The sequence below is a fragment of the Amphimedon queenslandica genome, unplaced genomic scaffold (assembly GCF_000090795.2).
Source record: "Amphimedon queenslandica unplaced genomic scaffold, v1.1 AMPQUscaffold_13402, whole genome shotgun sequence".
Taxonomy (NCBI): domain Eukaryota; kingdom Metazoa; phylum Porifera; class Demospongiae; order Haplosclerida; family Niphatidae; genus Amphimedon; species Amphimedon queenslandica.
In genome coordinates this window covers 129552-149481 of record NW_003546362.1, presented here as the reverse complement: position 1 = coordinate 149481, position 19930 = coordinate 129552, and the positions used below count along the sequence as shown (strand labels likewise).

Sequence of the window (19930 nt, the reverse complement as noted above, 5' to 3'; positions counted from 1 at the left end):
TTACTTTCAGGCAGAATGTAACCATTTATTGATTTACAGGGCTAGAAAAGCAAATCAGCTACTTCAGACAAATTTTTCTTGACAATTGCATTCAACCTTCAACCTTGCTGTAGCACTAGCTAGCTATTGTATCAAGTGTATCATTGGTGTTTCTGGGACTTGTAATGTAAAACCTTGGAGTTTTCAGCTAAAAACCTTCAGCCCCACCCCCTCATTAAGTATGCAGAAAGTATGTTTAGCTGATTATCTCTGTAGTTGTTCATTCAAATTTAGTACTTATATTTTTCATAGCAAGTAATTGTGCATACCTACCTGCTGATATCAGACAGCAGTCAGAATTGCATTGCTATCATACATGAAAAAACTATTTTTCTTTATGCAACTTCCGTATTGCTAAATCTCTTCATCTTTGAAGTGGATCAAGTGAAAGGACTTTGCTTCATAAACTGCTTCATATTGCATGCCTTCGCTGCATTGTAGTAGCAAATTATTATAGTAAAAAATATTTTTTGGCAATTTAAATTAAAAAAATAACATACAACAATACAACAATGTATGGTCATGCATGTACAGTCCTGTGCTCTTCATACTTCATAGTTTGAAACTTAGATTGGACTATAATCAAACAGAGAAACATAAAATTGAATAATTACATAATTGACCTTACTTAAATGAACTATTTGATGATGTCAGTACTGAAGCATAAATCCTAAGCTTAAGAGAGACAGAGACACTAGCTAAAGAGGTAGAGAAGGAGAAGTGGCAAAGAGAGGGAAGTGCACAGCAGTGAAGTGTAATGGTAAATCAGATTAAAGAGCAATGATTACTGTAATCAAGAGTATAGCTGTAATGCTATTCAGTGCATATAAGGGCATTGGCAACAACTACTTTATTTCATAAGCTATATTGAATCAGTGACATACATGTAGGCCTGCATGTGTGTGGCATACATTTTTGCTAAATGTAAACGTATTACACATGTAGATGTAGAAAGGAAGGCAGAGAGGAAGGAATGTAGGATAGTATCATACAGGAGCAAAGATGAGAAGATGTAGAGAAAAAGACATGTAGAATAGCAAAGCTATGAAGACAGTAAAGAGTTTGTATGAGAATAGCACTTATGATTACTGTATATGTAAATAATGTGTTGATGTACTGTTCTACTCAAGTTCATGCAACTGCATGCAATAATATTTTTGCAAAAGTAAAACTACTTTAAGCCTCAACTTACTTAAACAGTAAGCTCAATAGTGGCTGTGTAGATGCTACTGTAGTTGAGTAGAGACCCAGGTCGTATCTTGCCTTCAAGGTGTGGCAGTGTTGCTCAAAACTATAGTTGCTATGGGTACTCTATACTACCATAAAGTATTATGCTACTTCATGAGGTGGTCACGAAGGGTTGTAAAACTACATTTCAGAAACTTTTCCAGTATGTTCTACAATACTATTATGAAAATATTTCCAGTACGTTTCAGGTTCAATATGTCATTATTAGGTTTGGAAATAAAATAAATGTGTATACATACACATTAATAATGTTATCAGTCATCAATATTAGACAGTGGGTCACTTGATGTATCTGTTATCATGTGACTTGAAATTGCTGAGGAAATGTCATCATTATAATGCTCGTGGACAGTAACTGCTGAGCTAGGTGTACTCCAAGTGTGCAAAGATGATAACACAGCTGCTTTGGCATTCTTTTTAGCATTTTTTAAATGTTCAGTACGAACAAGTCCTGTAGCAAAATATGCTGAACACAGCTCTTTAAGTACGTCTGTTGCTTGCTGTAATTGATAAAACACTTTCTCTGATTTACACAGTAAGACAGAAAGTTTGCCTTTCTTAAAAGAAGTTAACTTGTTATAGTTATGATGTACCACTGAATACTGTATAACATTCTCAGGTATGTAGTTAGAAGCAGGCAGATCAATTTCAAACGATAGCATCGTAGAAATATCGTTGTTGATCGTAATTAACTTCTTTTCTAAGTTTGACACAAAATTAGCAGCATCTGATACAATGAATTGCATTTCTTCTTTAGCACGGGCAATCAAATTGTACTTCTCAATTAACTGTCGTTGTGTTTCTATGGGAATGTCATTTGGTTGGCGACAAGTGTAGTCAGTATGATCAACTTGATTCCAGAAAGGTGATTGCAAGTTAAAAACATCAGTAATATTAGGTGGCGTCTCATGATGATTGCTAGGCAGTAGTGATTGATATTCATCAAAAAGCTTTTTTACTTTCGAACTACAATTTGATATCAGTTTCATAACTCTATTGGCTTGTTTTTGGCCTCCTAAATGATAACAGTAATAATACATTAACAGTACACAGTTATTGTATATATATAAAGTTTATAAACATACACTGTACCTGCATGATGGGCTATAGTGTTTAAGTAGAATGCCCTTTCTTTGACTACTTTATTGATTTCTGCTTTCACCTTTTCTCTAGCACTTATCTTTTTGGCAGCAATAACTTCCATATACTCATGGCAATCTGGTGTCCATCTACTAACAATCTGATGTTCTCCTTCAATGGCAGAAAGGGCACATTCTAGTCTAAATATGTATGTAAGCGATGTGACTTACTTATGTCACAAGCATCACCAATTACCTTATTAAGTGTTGTGCCGTGACTTGCATTGTTTCTTGACTTATTTGTAGGCCAGAAATAGCATTTATCCAACACTGCCTAAACCAAACACCAAGTTAAAAATTACTATAACTTTAAAATGTACCTCAACGAAGTTAACCTTTCCAATTTGTCAATATAATCATGTTTCCAGTTATCATTGACTGCTGTACAAAAGAAGATAATCTATCATTTACAACAACTTCAATTCATACCTAAATTGCCATCATTAGCATCCTGATACAATAATCTCCTATTTTCCTCATCTACTAAACATTTGATTATCTCTGATGGGTTAGTATTGATGTTATAACTTCGCAACAGAGAATAAAAATCAGTTTCAGATTCTAATATTTTTGATGCTTTGTCCATACGTTCAGCAAAAGAAATGCCTAAAATGTATGCATGATACAAAAAGGAGGTGAATAACTTTTACTCACATAATCGTGTAATCTTTTGTCTGGAGTAGTGATTTAAAGCATCGGTTAATACATCTACCCTGTTTGCTATGCTCATCTCTTTAGTCATCTTACAAAACTTTCCTAAATAGGACCATAATCTTTCAAGGTTTTCCCCATCACATAGTCCAAATCCTTCTTTATTTCTTGGAGAATACTTAGCTTGACACGATGCAATATGAGCATAAGAATGAAATATCGGTACACTGACATTGTAGTTTGAAAGTAAGGAAGTATGGTTATTTGCCTAAATTAAACATGATTTACATATATACATACATGTATGATTATATATTACCTTCCAGTGTAGCACAAGTTTACAGCCAACATCATAAAGCAAGTTTACAGGAGATGAACTGATATGCTCAAGGTCTTTTAAAATAAAATCAGCATAGCCTAGTCTATACAAATATTAATCATAGCAATATAATTATTGACCCACCTTTCTCCATGTTTTAAGTTAAGCATTTTGATTGGTATGTCATGACGACAGATTGCTCCAAAAACTCCTGTTTCTTCCAAAGCTTTATATCTTTTGCTTGAATGCAACGCATTACCAGCTCGAAATTGACTACAAGAAGCCTAAGTAATTATGTAAAATACAATTATACATGTACATGTATATATACACATATATAATCATTTACATTGTTTGTTTCAGGTGGAGAAAAACTTTCAATATATTCATCGACTGACTTCTGATCTAAAAATCTACCTTCCAAAAGTGGTGTATTTTGCCTCATTGTTTGAGCAGCCTTTTTTTTCCTACATAGTCTAAAATTTGCATCGAGTGATATGAAAATAGGACCACCTCCATCCTAAAAACTATAATTAAAACTGCAGAATACATAGTCATACCATAAAGGAGCAAGCAGGACAGTTTAAGTCTTCCATGAATATCTCTTGGGAAATTTTATGTTTATATGCTCTGTATAAAATAGAAGTACATAATATAAATCTAATACTTACCTATAGTAAGGAAAAGATGACGTTAAAAGCTGATATATAGACTTCTTATCCTAAAATTTCAATCACAAATTTTAAATAATTAACTTAGTCTATATACCTCATTTCGTTGAACAGAGAAAAGCATATCTACCATTTTGGCAATATCCAGTAACGATACCTGACATTCCAAAATTAATGAATGTATAAGTTCCATCAAAGAAAACGAAAAAGCAATTTGTGGAGAATGTGGTGTAGCTGGCCATAACTTTAACCCTACTAATCTTTCCATTTTTGTACAACACATACAGTATGATATTGTGATGTAGTGACGTTCTACATGAAAGATGCAACATACATATAATACTATATAATGCAAGCTTACGATTTAATGAAATAACTGTTATTTGCTCAGTATAGCTAGTCAAACAAGTATGGTCATTTCCAATGATAATGTTAGGAAGTGGTGCAGGAATAAACCTATAACCAGTCCAAAATTCAGGAGTATGATAGATATGACGTGAGGCGTGAACACTTCTGCAACAAGACTCACAGTAGTTGATACCAATGCCACAATCCAAACAGCGCAGGTGTGCCCTACCGTGACATTCTGTACATGACGCATCTGATTTAATACAGTTACTTATAGTAGTTATCGACACAAGATGTGGTATAGCTTCTTCCCATAGTTCACGTTGGTGAGCGCATCGATCAGCATAGCTCCGAGAAAGTCTGTCATCATTATCATTATTATCAGATAGATCCATGTCTGATTCATGATCTGAGAGTTCTCTGCATTAAAAAGTTGAGTCACTCGGTAGTATGCATTATAATACCCCTCCGCTAACTCCAACCCGCTCTAACCTGTCTTCATGTAGTGGTAATTCTACCGCATCAGCAGGAATTGAATCATTCTCTTGATGTAGCAACGAGAACCTGTTACTTCTTTGTCTTTTACTTCTCATAAATGTCCTTAAAGCTTTTGTTCTTTTCCACCTGCGGGTAGCCATTTTTAGTGGATGGTATATCGGTAGCTATGGATACTAGTTTGCCTACTTGCTACATGTACCTCATGAAGCACTCACGAGCAGTTGTACAACTATATTTCACGAATATTTCAATAGGTCTTACAATATTATTATGACGTTATTTCCTGTACGTATCGGGTGAATTTTAGGCAGGGCCATGGCCCTGTATGGCCCACCCGTGGCTACGCCTATGTACTACAGTAATCAGTATAATATTGATTATTAATTCAATGAAATCGCTATTAGTGGTTGACAGAGCAGGTCTGCTATCACAAGTAGCAGACCTCGTGGCTCCTTTGATCTACGTCACTAGTATACTTTATATATTTATAAGCCTGTACAATATAAGATTAAAGAGTTGGAAGCATTTCAAAATTGTAAATTCGGTTGCCATCTTGAAAAATTAACCTCAACCCTACATACAAGCTACCGCCTATATAATAATTGTATTGGCCTGTAGTTTATATCATAACATGAAAGGATAACATTGAACAGAAATCAAGTTCATGGCCTGACCAAACAACGTAATCATTTCTTGCATGCAATTGTCCACTAAAATGCAAAGGAAGTCTACTCTTCTATTGTTAGAATAGCATAACAAAACAATGGTAACAAACAATGTAGTAATGATAACAATAACTGATAATAATCAATAAATATCACATGTAGAAAGAAGTTAAACTAAATACACAGAGAAGATGGGTAGACTAGTAGGTTATATACTGTTACTTCTATCAGCTGTACTAGTAGTATCTACATTGACTGGATCTACTAACAATTACTACAATGGTAAGATACTGACTACTATACTAATGGATAATATACCTGTTTGAATTATTACACTATCAACAACAAGTACCTACTGGAGTTAAAGATTGTTGTAAGTCCAGTAATGCACTATTGATTTATTTTATTATTTCTAAGCTGTTACTAAGAAATTTGCTGAACTCACTAATGCATCAATAACTCCTAATCCAATGATACGTGGTAAAGATTATCATATACAAGGAACTTTTCACAATAGTAAGTTACATGTTCACTAACACTGTAAGTCTTTTTTTAGAGAAAACCATACAGTGGGGTATACTGCATATCACATTGACACATACTTTCAAGAGTTATACTAATATTACTTTTATTGATGAGAAATTAAATTTATGCGACTTCCTTGTTGATTTATTCAATTTACATTGTCCAATACCACCAGGAATATATCAGTTTAATTATACTGATACATGCAGAGTGCCTAGCTTCTTTTGGCCAGTGAGTAACAGATACAGTGTATCATTACTACTATTCTATTTCATAGGGTAGGTATTATGGCAAAGCTGCTGCATACAATGAGGAAGGAGAGGAAATGGTGTGTCAAATGGCAGAGCTTACTATTAACTAAACATTGATAATTTGAATAAATAGTGAAAGCAAAATAATGTAGTATCGCACAATAAGTTGTTCTTTCTCAACAATTAAGGTAGTAATAATAATTAAATATACAAATTTCTAACAAATCATAATACTGAATAAAGGAGGTAGCATTCACTGACTTATATAACTACATGCCAAAAGTAATTAAGTGACAATTGTGTCAATAAACATGAATCCATCACACAAATGATGTGTCAAAATGACAGAACTTACTAAACTGTACGTTAATGACTTTAATAGTGCAAGTATAATTTGAAGTTTTCAACAAAATTAATGTTTTTCTGTCAAAGTATTTATTAAATTTAAATCACATTGTGAGAGGGCCATTAATTTAAAAATTCTTTGTTGATGACAAGTTTGATAATCAAACCGGTACTATAATAGCTTATGATGGAGTTCAACAAGAACCAAAGAGATTCATAGATATCAACTACAAGAAACACTACTATTTAATTGTAAAAAGTATTGGTGTACAGAGCCTGAAATTACTTTCAAACAATGTTCAGACATTGTGTCTAAACATTGTTCCATTTGATCTGCCATTTTTGTAAAATGGTTGGACAGGGTCTTTCACAAGATTTTGGCATAGCTCTAATGCAGCCTTGTGTATAAGTACAAAAGGGTAATTAGATAAAAATTATAAGAAAGGAATTCTCAATTTTTATAATTTTTCCTGATGCACATACATGTTTTTATGCTATGTAAAAAGTTTGAACTGATTCTGATCAAATTTAATTTTTTTTACAAATTTTTGAACTTGCTCAAAAATTGGGCCAAAGTCACTGTACTATAGTATAGCGATTTTGGCCAAATTTTATCAAAAATTAAAAGTAAAGAATCGTTCAATTTAAAAATTTTTCCTGATAGTTATAGATGTTATTATGCTGTGTAGAAAGTGTGAGCTGATTCCGATCAAAATTTGATTTAAAAAAATTTTTTTATGTTGCTCAAAAAAATCAGGTCAAAGTCCTTGTACTACAGTATAGAGGATTTGGCCAAATTTTATCAAAAATGAAAAGTAAGGAATTCTTTATTTTAGTAATTTTTTTCCTGCTACATATACATGCAATTTAGAACTCATTCTGATCAAATTTGAATTTTTTATGAAATTCAAAAGTTGCTCCAAATGCCATATACTCTTGTAGCTCATGAAGCTTGCTGCATGCTTTATGGGAATCCTGTGGTAGGACATGTTATTTTTACATAGACAATAATCTTACAAATTACAATAAAATTATGACTGAGAACAAGTCAGTTGTTGATGATGATGCTTATTTACATTGACTTGAAAATAATCATCACTCAATAAACAAACCTGATGTTGCCATGCATACACTGTAGAAAAACTTCATTTATGCTTCTTTCATATAATTGTACATGTACATACAGATAAAAATAAACAAAAACATTGCCCAATGCAAAATACACTACATCAAAATACAAAAAAAATTCATTGCCTCATAATTCAAGTCAACGAGAAGATGGGTGGACTAGTAGAGTATATACTGTTACTTCTATCAGTTGTACTAGTAGTATCTACATTGACTGGATCTACTAACAATTACTACAATGGTAAGATGCTGACTACTAGTGGATAATATCCTTATTCCAAATATATATACTTGTACTATCAACAACAAGAACCTATTAAAGTTACAGATTGTTGTAAGCTCAGTATTACACCATTGATTTATTTGTATTAATTTTAAGCTGTTACTAAAAAGTTTGCTGAATTCACTAATGCATCATTAACTCCAAATCCAATGACTCGTGGAAAAGCATATCATATGCAAGGAATTTTTCATATTAGTAAGTTACATATTTACTAGTAGTCTAATTCTTTTTGTAGAGAAAACCATACAATGGGGTATTATACACGTCACAATGACATATAATTTCAAGGGTTATACAAATATTACTTTCATTGATGATAAATTTAATTTCTGTGACGTCTTTCTCGATTTAACAAAGTTTCATTGTCCAATAACACCACTGAGGAACATATCAATTAAATTATACATGTAATGGTACTGACACAGTACCAAAGCTCTTATGGCCAGTGAGTAACAGATACAGTGTATCATTACTACTATTCTATTTCATAGGGTAGGTATCATGCCAAAGCAACTGCATACAATGAAAATGGAGAAGAAATGATGTGTCAGGAGACAGAAGTTACTATCAACTAAACTAAACTGCATGTAATAACACTTAAACACAATTACTTTAACATTTAAATTACACATGTTTTTAATGCCAAGAGTACACTAATACTTAGACAGAAAAAAAGAAAGTTATATCACCCTATAATACACACACAAAATAAGGCAGTTCCAATAAAATTACTTGGTTTACGGATCCGACCGACTCCAATTTTTGGAAAATCAAAATAAATTTAAATTTTCTAATGCGCATGCGCAGTACTACGTGGTGGGTGTGGCTAGATTCAAAATGGCGCTAAATGTATTTGTTACTGTTAAAAGAGCAAGCTCCTCTATCTTACCTTCCACTGTATGTGAAACCTCTGTGGCATCTACTGTTTGGGACTTATTAGAGCAGCCATTCATGTTAAATAAGCCTACACTCACAGAAGTTGCTAGAGTATTTTGATAGTTTGTTTTAAAAAGTTGTGGTTAACTAACAGTTATTAAAGTTAATTAATAAGTAGTTAATTAATTTCATTGTTTATATTTTAATTTATTCCGACCGGCCTGCTCTATTTTAGAGAAAAAAAATCCGTAAAACAAGTAATTTAGTTTGAATTGCCTAATAATAATATTATTGACATGACTCACATTGTATTCCTCACACATATATGGCCAGGTATGAGGGCATCAACGAAATAAAATAGCTGATTTGTGTATAATGCAGGTATGGGGAGCTTCATTAACATTAATTACAATTTTTAGCTATTGCAATATAAATTGATGTGTATAGTGCATGAACAATAAAATAATAAATTCCGGATGAGGGCAGGAAATGAAAAAACAATGAATCTAATTGGAGTAGCCTAAGCAGCAAAAATTACTTACAGATATAAACAAGTGCCACAAAATTAAACAATAACATTGAAACTACATGTACATGCAAATGTAGCCAAGTGCATCGCACTGTGACTGTATCTACTTCAATAAACAATAGCATAAGAAAGCCACTTGCACTACTACCTACCTAAAGATGAACATCTTATTGATAATCCTATCAGTTGTACTAGTCACTACATTGACTGGATCTACTAACAATTACTACAATGGTAAGATACTGACTACTATATACTAATAGATAATATACCTGTTTGAATCAAATATACTATCAACAACAAGAACCTACTGGTAATAAAGGATTCACAGATTGTTGTAAGTTCAGTAATACACTATTGATTTATTCTATTAATTTTAAGCTCTTACTAAGAAATTTGCCCAATTCTTTAATGTATCATTAACTTCATATACACTAAAAAGAGGAGACAGGATTCACTGGAATGCAGATCTACAGATTAGTAAGTAACAATAACTGTGGCAATAATTTAAAACATGAATCCATTTATAGAGAGGACCATACAATGGGGTATACTGCATTTCACAATGATACACCAATTCAAGAATTATACTAATATTACTTTTCTTGATGATAAATTTAATTTATGTGACTTCTTTGTGGATTTAACCAATAAACACTGTCCAATACAACCAAGAATGTATCATTTATACTATCAAGCCCAAATCCCCAACCTCTTTTGGCCAGTGAGTAACAGATACAGTGTATCATTATTACTATTCTATTTCATAGGGTAGGTATTATACCAAAGGTACTGCATACAATGAGGAAGGAGAGGAAATGGGGTGTCAACAGACAGAAGTTACTATCAAATGACTGGAATATTAAATATACTTACTGACTTAGTTATTTGAAGTTTTTAATGTCTTTTTTGAACATTTTGCCAGAATAAACAAAAGGACCATGAATACATGTATCATAGTTAATTTATAATTACTTAGTTGATGACAACCACATACTAAAAAGTCCTTAACATAAAAGCCAACATGAACTATAAGACATTCACTATACAAGAAGCTTACAAAAAATAAGTCTCAATTGACACTATAAACAATTAAAGAATAAACCATTAAATTTGATGAACAGTGTAAATATAAAACAAAATTGTACACCAAAATACATATTAATAATAAAGACTATATGAAGGCAATAAAATAAAACATGGAACATGGCACAAATGTCATCTGTTGATAGTAATGTATCATGCTTATTTACCCTCACTTAATTAGCTAAAAATAATCATTACTCTATAAACAAACCTGATGTTACCATGCACATGTAGTCATATTTCATACAATTAAATAAAAATTAACAAAAAGCATTACACAATGCAAGATACACTACATGTTGTATTGTGTACTTACATGTAATTAATGATAAGAATCCACTAATTATAGCGTTATAGTTAGAAGTTTGAACTCATTCCAATCAAATTTGGTTAGTTTCATGAATTTTAAAAGTTGCTACAAATGCCATGCACTCTATTGTAGTTCATAAAGCTTGTTCACTTAGTATGCTTTGTGGGAAACCCTGTGGTAGGAGACATTAATCATACAAACAACAATAAGGTATGACTGAGAATAGCAAGTCATTGCTGATAATGATGATGATATTTACATTGACTTTAAAATAATCATTACTCAATAAACAAAACCTGATGTTGCCATGCATACACTGTATAAAAACTTCAATATGCTTCTTTCATATTGTACATACAGATAAAAATAAACAAAAACATTGTATAGCACAAAATACACTGCATGAACAATTGAAAGTACAGAAAAACTCTATTGTCTCAGAAATCAAGTCAATATGGGTGGACTAGTAGAGTATATACTGTTACTTCTATCAGTTGTACTAGTAGTATCTACATTGACTGGATCTACTAACAATTACTACAATGGTAAGATACTGACTACTATACTAATGGATAATATACCTGTTTCAATTATATATACTATCAACAACAAGAACCTACTGGTAATGAAGGATTCACAGATTGTTGTAAGTTCAGTAATACACTATTGATTTATTTTATTAATTTTAAGCTGTTACTAAGAGATTTGTTGAAATTGCTAATGTATCAGTAACTCCTAATCCACTGATTCGTGGGAAAAAGTATCATTTGCAAGGAAATTTTCATTTTAGTAAGTGCATGAACCAATTCCATATCACTAACAATCATTTCCTAGAAAGAACCATACAATGGGGTATACTACATATAAAAATGACATATAACTTCAAGAACTATACTAATATTACTTTCATCGATGAAAAATTTAATTTTTGTGACTTCCTTGTTGATTTATTTAAGTTACATTGTCCAATAACACCAGGAATATATCAATTGAATTATACATGTAATGGTACTGATACATTACCAAAGCTCCTTTGGCCAGTGAGTAACAGATATAGTGTGTCATTATTACTATTCTATTTTATAGGGTCAGTATTATGGCAAAGGTACTGCATACAATGAAAAAGGAGAGCAAATGATGTGTATAAGTAAAGAAGTCACTGTCAAGTAAAACTGTTTATTAATGACTTGAATGCATGTAAATAATAAGAAACATATTGAAGTTTTTAACTAGATTTTATAGCATGCATGTGGTGAAACTTTTAAGTCACAAGTTGATAACAAGAGAGGCATTGATGCCATTTTAGTCACGGTAATTTACAAACTTTTAGATGATGATACCAAAACCACAACCAAGCAGATTGCTTATAATATGAGGTCCATTAAGAAGATTATAACAAGCTTGAGTACCTGATATACCATTTAATCAATGTATACATACTCTATTACCTAAGAATTATTCTAATAATGGGTAAAATAGAAGTTCCTCAAAGCATTCTAAACACAGATAGACATGTAGAAGTGAAAGAAGCAAGATAAACAAACCGGCACACATGCATGGGCTGTTGTTTAGATGAATCATCATAACCTGACATGGGTCAGTTATTGTAGCCTCAAATCAGTTGAAATAGCCATGGAGATTGATTTCACATGTACCTCTGCACTTTCCCACAAGCAAAAGAGCGGTACAAACTTCCAGCACAACTATATGGTTTGTCATTGAATACTTCATAAGTACACAGGTATTAGACCCATACAAAACGAATGTCTGTACATTGATATAACCATGCACAGTGTCATGTTTAACCAATTCATGTCTACATCATCAATCTATGACCTACTTCTCCTACTGTCCAAACAAATAGTTGAATCCATGTTCTATCAATGTTAAAGGCATGTCTCCTTTCCTCTTGACTTGGTGCATGGTAGAACATTTCAGTTCCATCTGAACAATTGATTTAAGGCAATTTAAGAAATTCCTTTTTGTAATCTGAGAAACAATAACCAATACAGACTAAAGATGCTTGACAATTTTGTCATCATTGTACACTGGAACTTCATAATGAAAGGTAAACTCATTAAAGAAACTTATAGCAATTAGACTAAAACAACAGATTATAGTGAGGTACCAGTAGCACAGTAAAAGAGAAGATGGGTAGACTAGTAGAGTATATACTGTTACTTCTATCAGTTGTACTAGTAGTATCTACATTGACTGGATCTACTAACAATTACTACAATGGTAAGATACTGACTATTATACTAATCGATAATATACCTGTTTCAATTATATATATATACATACATCTATACTATCAACAACAAGAACCAATTAATTTCACATATTGTTGTAAGTTCAGTAATACACTATTGATTTATCTTATTAATTTTAAGCTGTTACTAAAAACTCGGATATACTCACTAATTTATCAGTAACTCCTTATCCACTGATTCCTGGGAAAGGGTATCAAATTCAAGGAACTTTAGTCATTAGTAAGTGATATATTCATTAGTTTGTACTGTAAATATTTTTTTAGAGAAAACCATACAATGGGGTATACTGCATTTTACATTGGCACATAATTTCAAAAATTACACTAAAATTACTTTCATTGATGAGAAATACAATTTATGTGACTATTTTGTTGATGTATTAAACTTACATTGTCCTATGCCACCAGGAACATATCAGTTTAATTATACTAATAAAAGGAAAATACCAAAGTTCCTTCAGAATTGGCCAGTGAGTAACAGATACAGTGTATCCTTAATTACTATTCTATTTCATAGGGTAGGTATTATGGCAAAGGCACTGCATACAATGAGGAAGGAGAGGAAATCATGTGTCAAATGACAGAAGCTACTATAAATTAATGACTTAACAAAAAATAGTGAAGCACATGCATATTTTAAAGAGCACTATAATTACTCAAAGTTAATTGTGTTTTCTTCAAAGACGCTGCTGTCTAAGTAATCATTACAACATCAACAAAATAAACAAAAATAAAAAGTTCCTTGCAACTAATGAATATCATTTTTCATGAAATCCCTACTGATTAATGGTGATAATAAAATGAAAATAGACACACAACTATAATGGGAGATCAATGGCTAAGACTTCATTGGAGGCTTGACAATTCTTAGCAGTAATTAATTAACTGAAATTTGTAACCATACATAACAATGATTACAATATGCTAGTAGTGTATATAATAGTGTATAGTGTATTTTTATACATACATATTACAATTAGACCGCACATCATAGAGTATACACAAAAAACCAACAAAGTAAAGGCAGCACGTAGTGAATAGCAATTATGTACTTTATACTTGCACTTATAAAGATAGAAGCTTAATGGAATTATATTAAATACATTATTCATCATGTTCGAAGTTATGTACAGATTGTCATCCCTTGATTATAATTAAATCCCATTCACAAAAAAGTGAATGACTACTGCATGCTACCAACAACAAAAACCTACTGGAGTTAAGATTGTTGTAAGTTCACTAATGTACTATTGATTTAGTTTAAGCTGCTACTAATAAAATGTTAGTGATCATTAACTTGACATCCACTGGTTAATGGGAAAAGCTCTATTGGTAAGCATAGCTACACAGTAGTGAGTTAGAACAACTAACATCATGCTATACATGTAATAATCACTGGTATAAAGAGCCATACAGTGGGTTATAAAGTATTTTACAATGAAATACATGATACATGCATGTACATGTATAATTTCAAGATTTATATATAATCACTTTCATTGACAAAAAATTAAATTTATGAGACTTCTTTGATGATTTAACGAGACACCTACGGTGCATGGCCTCGCCCCTATAGCTGCTATGGTGCATGCCCGCACTGCAATAGCTGTTTGATTATCAGCATGAAGAGAGTCTGCTCAACACTACCTTCCTGCAGTTGCACTTGCTCTTGAATACCTGCAGAAGTAGCAGCACTGCAGCACATACATGCAAGCAGCTCCAGCCCCTCCCATGCATGTAGATTGAAAGGTGTGGCATTCCATCATAACTGGAATGATTGGCAGCAAGAAGACCATGTGAGAAAGAAGCTTCACTTTTTCTTTACTAATCAGCAATATATGATAAACTTGCTGACAAAAAAAGTTGCTGCCTTTGTATATTTGAGATAGTATAGGTACTTTAGTACCTATAACCCAGCAAGTTGTTGCTCTAGCGCTGCACAAACGAGTGACCTCAACAATTTCAAGTAAGTATAACTCTTCATCAAGTAAGATTTAGAGAAATCTGTTCATATTATTTGAAGGCCATGTTCTAATCTACTGAAAAATGCTACCATCTATCTCTAAAGTGCCAACACAACGGAACTTGGTCCAACTGCTCGATTTTCTTACTTTGAAGCTTCTGTACCTAGCACTTGTATTTGAGCAACACAAAACAGTTAAGAAAGACTTTTCCACGCCGAAAAGAAAGATCTAGGAGCTTGAAACATGCTGTGCTAAAGTTATTGTTTATTAAAAACAAATTTCAGTTGTACAGAATTAATAGAACTATAATGCTCAAGTACCAAACCTATTATGGCCTGTAAGTATAAAAGATAAGGTCAATTTTGCTGCTTATGATGATAAAGGAGAGCATGCACTATGCCAGACAATAGAACTTGTCGTGTCTCATAAATAATGTTTCCAGTGAACATTATTAATGAATATACTGTATCTATAATGTACAGTGCAGTGCCTTAATTAATACATGTACATGTAGAATAGATGTAAATACAATAAATACATGCAGGTACAGTATATGTGCATAATGACAATAAACACAACTTACCCAAGTACAACTGTACATGCATGCATTATAAATACACAGAGAGTACTCTTCATTCCAATTATGAAAGATACAGCTGCATGTATATACGTGTACATGTACATAAGTGCACAAGGTTCCCTCCAGGATTATGTAACCACAATCATTTCACATAGCAGACAATAGAAAGGCTTTTGGTATTTTAACATACATTTTTTAAAATCGCATTTCAAAGGGTTTTTTGTGCTCTTTCATAACAGTTCAGTGAGAACCCTGTAGAGTGAGTAGTGACTAACTTGTTCCTTTGTTCTATTGAACAATCTCTCCAGTTGTGCTTTCCTCTTAAAAAAATTCTCATGAGGAGCATCATAAGATATTAGCTGACTGTCCTCTACCAAAGGATCACGTAACTTTAATAAACAATTATAAACACTGTAATAATGAGCCTTGAGATCCTCCACTGAGTGTTTCTGAGATTGAGAGACAGAGATAAGAGGAAGATACATAAACATTGAGATGGTATGAGAAAGAGAAAGAGAAGTAGGGGGAGGGAGAATTAAAAAAATAACAATAAATGACATGAAGTGTTACATACACTGTGTACATGTACATGTACAAACTCTTTGCTTCCTTTTTGTACTTGGCTTCACATTCTTCTTTTCCCACCTTCATTCTCATCATTATTATTACTATTACTATTATTGATTTTTATTATTTTTTTATCTGCACAATTCAAAAGCAAAGACAAAGGCTATAGGTTTTTTGGAAAATTTGCTCTGAAATCACCTCAAATTTTTATTATATTTTCCGATACATACTGATTTTCTTATGTTATGTAGAAAGCTTGAGTTATTTCCAACAAATTAATTTCAAGTTATGCACAAAAAATAAATTTAAACAATAGCCCATGATTTATTCCAAAAAATTGCTCTGAAATTATCTCCAATTATTATTAATTTTTTTGATACATTTTGATGTCCATATGCTAGGTTGAACCAATGTCAACTTAATTTTTTAGATTGACCTTTTTTAAACTGCCAAATTAAAAAAAATGAACTGTACTATTACCCATGGTTTTTTCAAAAATTGGCTCCAAAATCACCCCCAATTTTTATTAATTTTTTGATACATATTGATGTCCTTATGTTCTGTAAAAAGTTTGAGTTCCGACAAATAATTTTTGAGTTATGTGCATTTTTAAAAATAGGTCAATTTAGCCCATGCTTTTTCCCAAAAAATGGGTCTGCAATTACCTCTAATTTTTATTACATTTTTTGATACATATTGATGTCCTTATACTGAGTAGAACGTTTGAACTGATTCTGACTTAAATCTTTTATGTTATGGCCATTTAAAAAACAAGCCAAAATCAGAAAAGTACCCTGTACTATAGCCCATGGTTTTTTCCAAAAAATGGCTCCAAAACCACTCCCAATTTTTATTACATTTTCTGATACTATTGATGTCCTTTTACTGTGTTGAAAGTTTGAGCTGATTCCGACTTAAATTTTTCAAGTTATGGCCATTTAAAGAAATGAGCCAAATTCGGAAAAGTACCCTGTACTATAGCCCATGGTTTTTCCCAAAAAACGGCTCCAAAATCACCCCAAATTTTTATTACATTTTCTGATACATATTGATGTCCTTATGCTGTATAAAAAGTTTGAGCTGATTCCAACTTAAATTTTTTAAGTTATGGCCATTTAAAGAAACGAGCCAAATTCGGAAAAGTACCCTGTACTATTATAGCCCATGGTTTTTTCCAAAAAATGGCTTCAAAATCACTCCCAGTTTTTATTACATTTTCTGATGCATATTGATGTCCTTATGCTGTGTAGAAATTGTGAGCTGATTCCGACTTAAATTTTTCAAGTTATGGCCATTTAAAAAAACGAGCCAAATTCGGAAAAGTACCTGTACTATAGCCCGTGGTTTTTTTCCAAAAAATGGCTCCAAAATCATCCCCAATTTTTATTAAATTTGCTGATACACTTTGATGTTCTTATGCCATGTAAAAAGTTGGAGTTGTTTGTGGCAAATAATTTTTGAGCTATGAGCATTTTAAAATGAGCAAAAACTACATCAAAAAATTATAATTACTATAAGCTAATGTACTGTACATGTAACTGGAATAAAGTAGTGATATTGACATGACTTACAGTGTATTCCTCATCAGTGTAAGATGGAAAACTTGAATTGGGAAGTTTCTTGTTGAACTACACAAAAAGATAATCTTTACCATCTCAAAGTCAATGATGAAACACCAGCTCATCCTAAATTAACAATTAGCACTTGATAGCTACAATTCTAGAAAGTACATGCACTAAGGCACAAATTAAGTAAATCCGAGTAGTCTAAATATTTTTAAAATGAGAATTTGAGATTACAAAATAAACTAGCTACAATAAAAAGATTTACTTCTGTGGATGAGTTTGTGAATGGCATCCATTTCCAATTGGGTCTAACGTGCTTCCTTCCCAGTCTTGTCAGTTGGTACAGTGATGTACTAAAAATTAAAAGATAAAATTAAAATGAGACAAGTATAAAGATATGCCACTGGCATAATGTACATGTACATGTACATGATATTTTCTCCATAAATCACAATAATATGAACGCACTGTACTGAGTCTGCTGACATAAACAAAGTTTGATAAATGTTCCAATAAAACTCACTCAAAATAAGGGTCAATTACATACAGCAAGAATTAAACAAATGGCAGTACACAAAAATAATTAATGAACTCTATTATGCCGACATGTATCACCAGAGTAAAGTAGAGCATACACTTCTCTGTTCTTACCAGACAAATGACTACATAGTGAAGGGTGGAGCTGTTACAGGCAGTATGGTCATGCATGGTGCATTGTGCATGTGCTGTAATGCATGCAGATGTACTATATAGTGGCCCAGATACCTGTACACTTATAATACTTAATGTGTGTAACAATTATTAGGATCACAATTATTGATTATATAATTAAAACAAAATTATTATTGATTAGTAGTTACTAGAAAATCAAATGAAATCAGAATCATTATTACCATAGTACAAAACAAGGAATTGTTAATGAATTTTGGTAAGTGTCCTTAAATTGTTAACTATTGCACGATTCTACGATGAATAGCAAGCGATCCATTGAAACTACAGACATATAACAATCCATCCTTGTCAAAAGCTAATGAAGTCAGACTACTATCATAGTAACGTTCACCTGCTGTTCCAAATGAACACTTAAGGACTCCCTCACTATCCAATACAGTGATCCTATCACTGTCCTCTTTAGTTACATACACTAAACCTGTATCTGCAGTGTCTATTGCTATACTGTATGGTGAGCTCTTTTGCTGTCCAGGACGAGATCCCTCAATATCAAACTGTCCAACAAACTCTCCAGAAGGAGAGAACTTCTGAATGCGACAATTAGCCTCAGTAACATACACTAATCCTTGACTGTCAATAGCAATGTCATGAGGAGCTTTAAACTGTCCATTAGCTGATCCTTTACTACCAAATGCATGAGAGAAGGTTAGATCTGGATTTAAGACTTGTATACGGCAGTTACCACTATCAGCAACATAAATCTTTCCTGTTTCTGGAGAAATGGCTAAACCAGTAGGCATTTTAAATTGTAGTGGTCCTTCGCCCTCCTCACCTACTAATGCTACAAGGTATCCATCAATGCTTATCTTCTGGATCCTGTTGCTATCAGACACAAGAATGAATTTGTCTGGAGTGAAGGCTATGCCACGAGGAAAACAAAACTTGACATTACCACTTTCTTCTCCTAATGATTTCACTTTCTTTCCTTCTCTATCCAGTATCGTCACACAATTATCATAACACTCAGTTACTATAACGTGATTATCATCGGTTACAGCAACTGCCCAGGGATAAACTCTAAGGCACTCAGGAATAGCATGTACTGGAGTGATGCTCCCAAGGTCAATGTAAGGGATAAAAGAATCCTTAAGATGTACACTATCCACTTGTATTTTGACTGTATGAGAACCACTGGTTGAAGGGTTACACTGTATCCTATACACTCCAGGATCAGTGCTGGCAGTAGTGACTGTAGTGTGAATGGGCTCATCACCTTCACCAACTAGACTACTTCTCAGAAAAGAGAGGGGGATACATAGAAGGGATGAATCTGGAGCCTCCATTGATAAAGAAAGCGAAACAGGTTTCACTTTGGGATCTGCTATCTTATTCATTCTAC

The 19930-nt window shown here is 32.6% G+C and overlaps 4 protein-coding genes and 1 long non-coding RNA gene across 7 annotated transcripts; 4 read left to right on the top strand and 1 right to left on the bottom strand.

Moving 5' to 3' along the window:
- Window positions 1-1474: 1474 nt before the first annotated feature.
- On the bottom strand, window positions 1475-5217 carry LOC109582090 (uncharacterized). The gene is made up of 14 exons (XM_019996685.1): window positions 4908-5217; window positions 4429-4835; window positions 4165-4379; window positions 4068-4117; window positions 3957-4026; window positions 3746-3916; window positions 3541-3680; window positions 3397-3499; window positions 3081-3345; window positions 2856-3032; window positions 2747-2807; window positions 2623-2700; window positions 2380-2567; window positions 1475-2302 (listed from the first exon to the last, which is right to left on the bottom strand). The coding sequence occupies exons 1-14, from the start codon at window positions 5051-5053 to the stop codon at window positions 1542-1544; spliced, it is 2832 nt and encodes a 943-aa protein (XP_019852244.1). The 5' UTR covers window positions 5054-5217; the 3' UTR covers window positions 1475-1541.
- A 407-nt stretch (window positions 5218-5624) lies between these two features.
- LOC109582093 (phosphatidylglycerol/phosphatidylinositol transfer protein-like) lies at window positions 5625-6538 on the top strand. The gene is made up of 5 exons (XM_019996690.1): window positions 5625-5860; window positions 5928-5951; window positions 5996-6094; window positions 6135-6334; window positions 6381-6538. The coding sequence occupies exons 1-5, from the start codon at window positions 5770-5772 to the stop codon at window positions 6462-6464; spliced, it is 498 nt and encodes a 165-aa protein (XP_019852249.1). The 5' UTR covers window positions 5625-5769; the 3' UTR covers window positions 6465-6538.
- A 1392-nt stretch (window positions 6539-7930) lies between these two features.
- Window positions 7931-10461, top strand: LOC109582092 (phosphatidylglycerol/phosphatidylinositol transfer protein-like). Of its 3 annotated transcripts, none has more exons than XM_019996689.1 (5): window positions 7931-8068; window positions 9820-9852; window positions 9897-9995; window positions 10046-10239; window positions 10291-10461. In XM_019996689.1, exons 1-5 carry the CDS (start codon window positions 7978-7980, stop codon window positions 10318-10320), a joined length of 447 nt encoding a protein of 148 aa, XP_019852248.1. In that variant the 5' UTR covers window positions 7931-7977; the 3' UTR covers window positions 10321-10461. The 3 variants fall into 3 exon arrangements, with proteins under 3 accessions (XP_019852248.1, XP_019852246.1, XP_019852247.1); XM_019996687.1 differs by having other exon boundaries at window positions 7932-8068; window positions 10286-10461; XM_019996688.1 differs by lacking the exon at window positions 7931-8068 and adding an exon at window positions 8929-9749 and having other exon boundaries at window positions 10286-10461.
- A 1146-nt stretch (window positions 10462-11607) lies between these two features.
- Window positions 11608-12103, top strand: LOC109582094 (uncharacterized). The gene is made up of 3 exons (XR_002184905.1): window positions 11608-11700; window positions 11746-11951; window positions 11998-12103. It is a non-coding gene; the product is annotated as an uncharacterized LOC109582094 (long non-coding RNA).
- Window positions 12104-13036: 933 nt separating this feature from the next.
- On the top strand, window positions 13037-13870 carry LOC109582091 (phosphatidylglycerol/phosphatidylinositol transfer protein-like). Its single transcript, XM_019996686.1, has 5 exons — window positions 13037-13152; window positions 13237-13260; window positions 13305-13403; window positions 13448-13653; window positions 13701-13870. Exons 1-5 carry the CDS (start codon window positions 13062-13064, stop codon window positions 13782-13784), a joined length of 504 nt encoding a protein of 167 aa, XP_019852245.1. The 5' UTR covers window positions 13037-13061; the 3' UTR covers window positions 13785-13870.
- Window positions 13871-19930: the final 6060 nt, after the last annotated feature.

Bases quoted from the DNA above. Each gene is read 5' to 3' on its own strand.
- LOC109582090 (XM_019996685.1), bottom strand. From the start codon at position 5,053: ATGGCTACCCGCAGGTGGAAAAGAACAAAAGCTTTAAGGACATTTATG. The intron at 4,118-4,164 runs GTATATAGACTA...TTGAAATTTTAG, and splicing joins TCTCTGTTCAACGAAATGAG to GATAAGAAGTCTATATATCA. The intron at 3,500-3,540 runs GTGGGTCAATAA...ATATTTGTATAG, and splicing joins AACTTAAAACATGGAGAAAG to ACTAGGCTATGCTGATTTTA.
- LOC109582093 (XM_019996690.1), top strand. From the start codon at position 5,770: ATGGGTAGACTAGTAGGTTATATACTGTTACTTCTATCAGCTGTACTA. The intron at 5,861-5,927 runs GTAAGATACTGA...ATCAACAACAAG, and splicing joins TACTAACAATTACTACAATG to TACCTACTGGAGTTAAAGAT. The intron at 5,952-5,995 runs GTAAGTCCAGTA...ATTATTTCTAAG, and splicing joins TACTGGAGTTAAAGATTGTT to CTGTTACTAAGAAATTTGCT.
- LOC109582092 (XM_019996687.1), top strand. From the start codon at position 7,978: ATGGGTGGACTAGTAGAGTATATACTGTTACTTCTATCAGTTGTACTA. The intron at 9,853-9,896 runs GTAAGTTCAGTA...ATTAATTTTAAG, and splicing joins TAAAGGATTCACAGATTGTT to CTCTTACTAAGAAATTTGCC. The intron at 10,240-10,285 runs GTGAGTAACAGA...TCTATTTCATAG, and splicing joins TCCCCAACCTCTTTTGGCCA to GGTAGGTATTATACCAAAGG.
- LOC109582091 (XM_019996686.1), top strand. From the start codon at position 13,062: ATGGGTAGACTAGTAGAGTATATACTGTTACTTCTATCAGTTGTACTA. The intron at 13,404-13,447 runs GTAAGTGATATA...ATATTTTTTTAG, and splicing joins TCAAGGAACTTTAGTCATTA to AGAAAACCATACAATGGGGT. The intron at 13,654-13,700 runs GTGAGTAACAGA...TCTATTTCATAG, and splicing joins AGTTCCTTCAGAATTGGCCA to GGTAGGTATTATGGCAAAGG.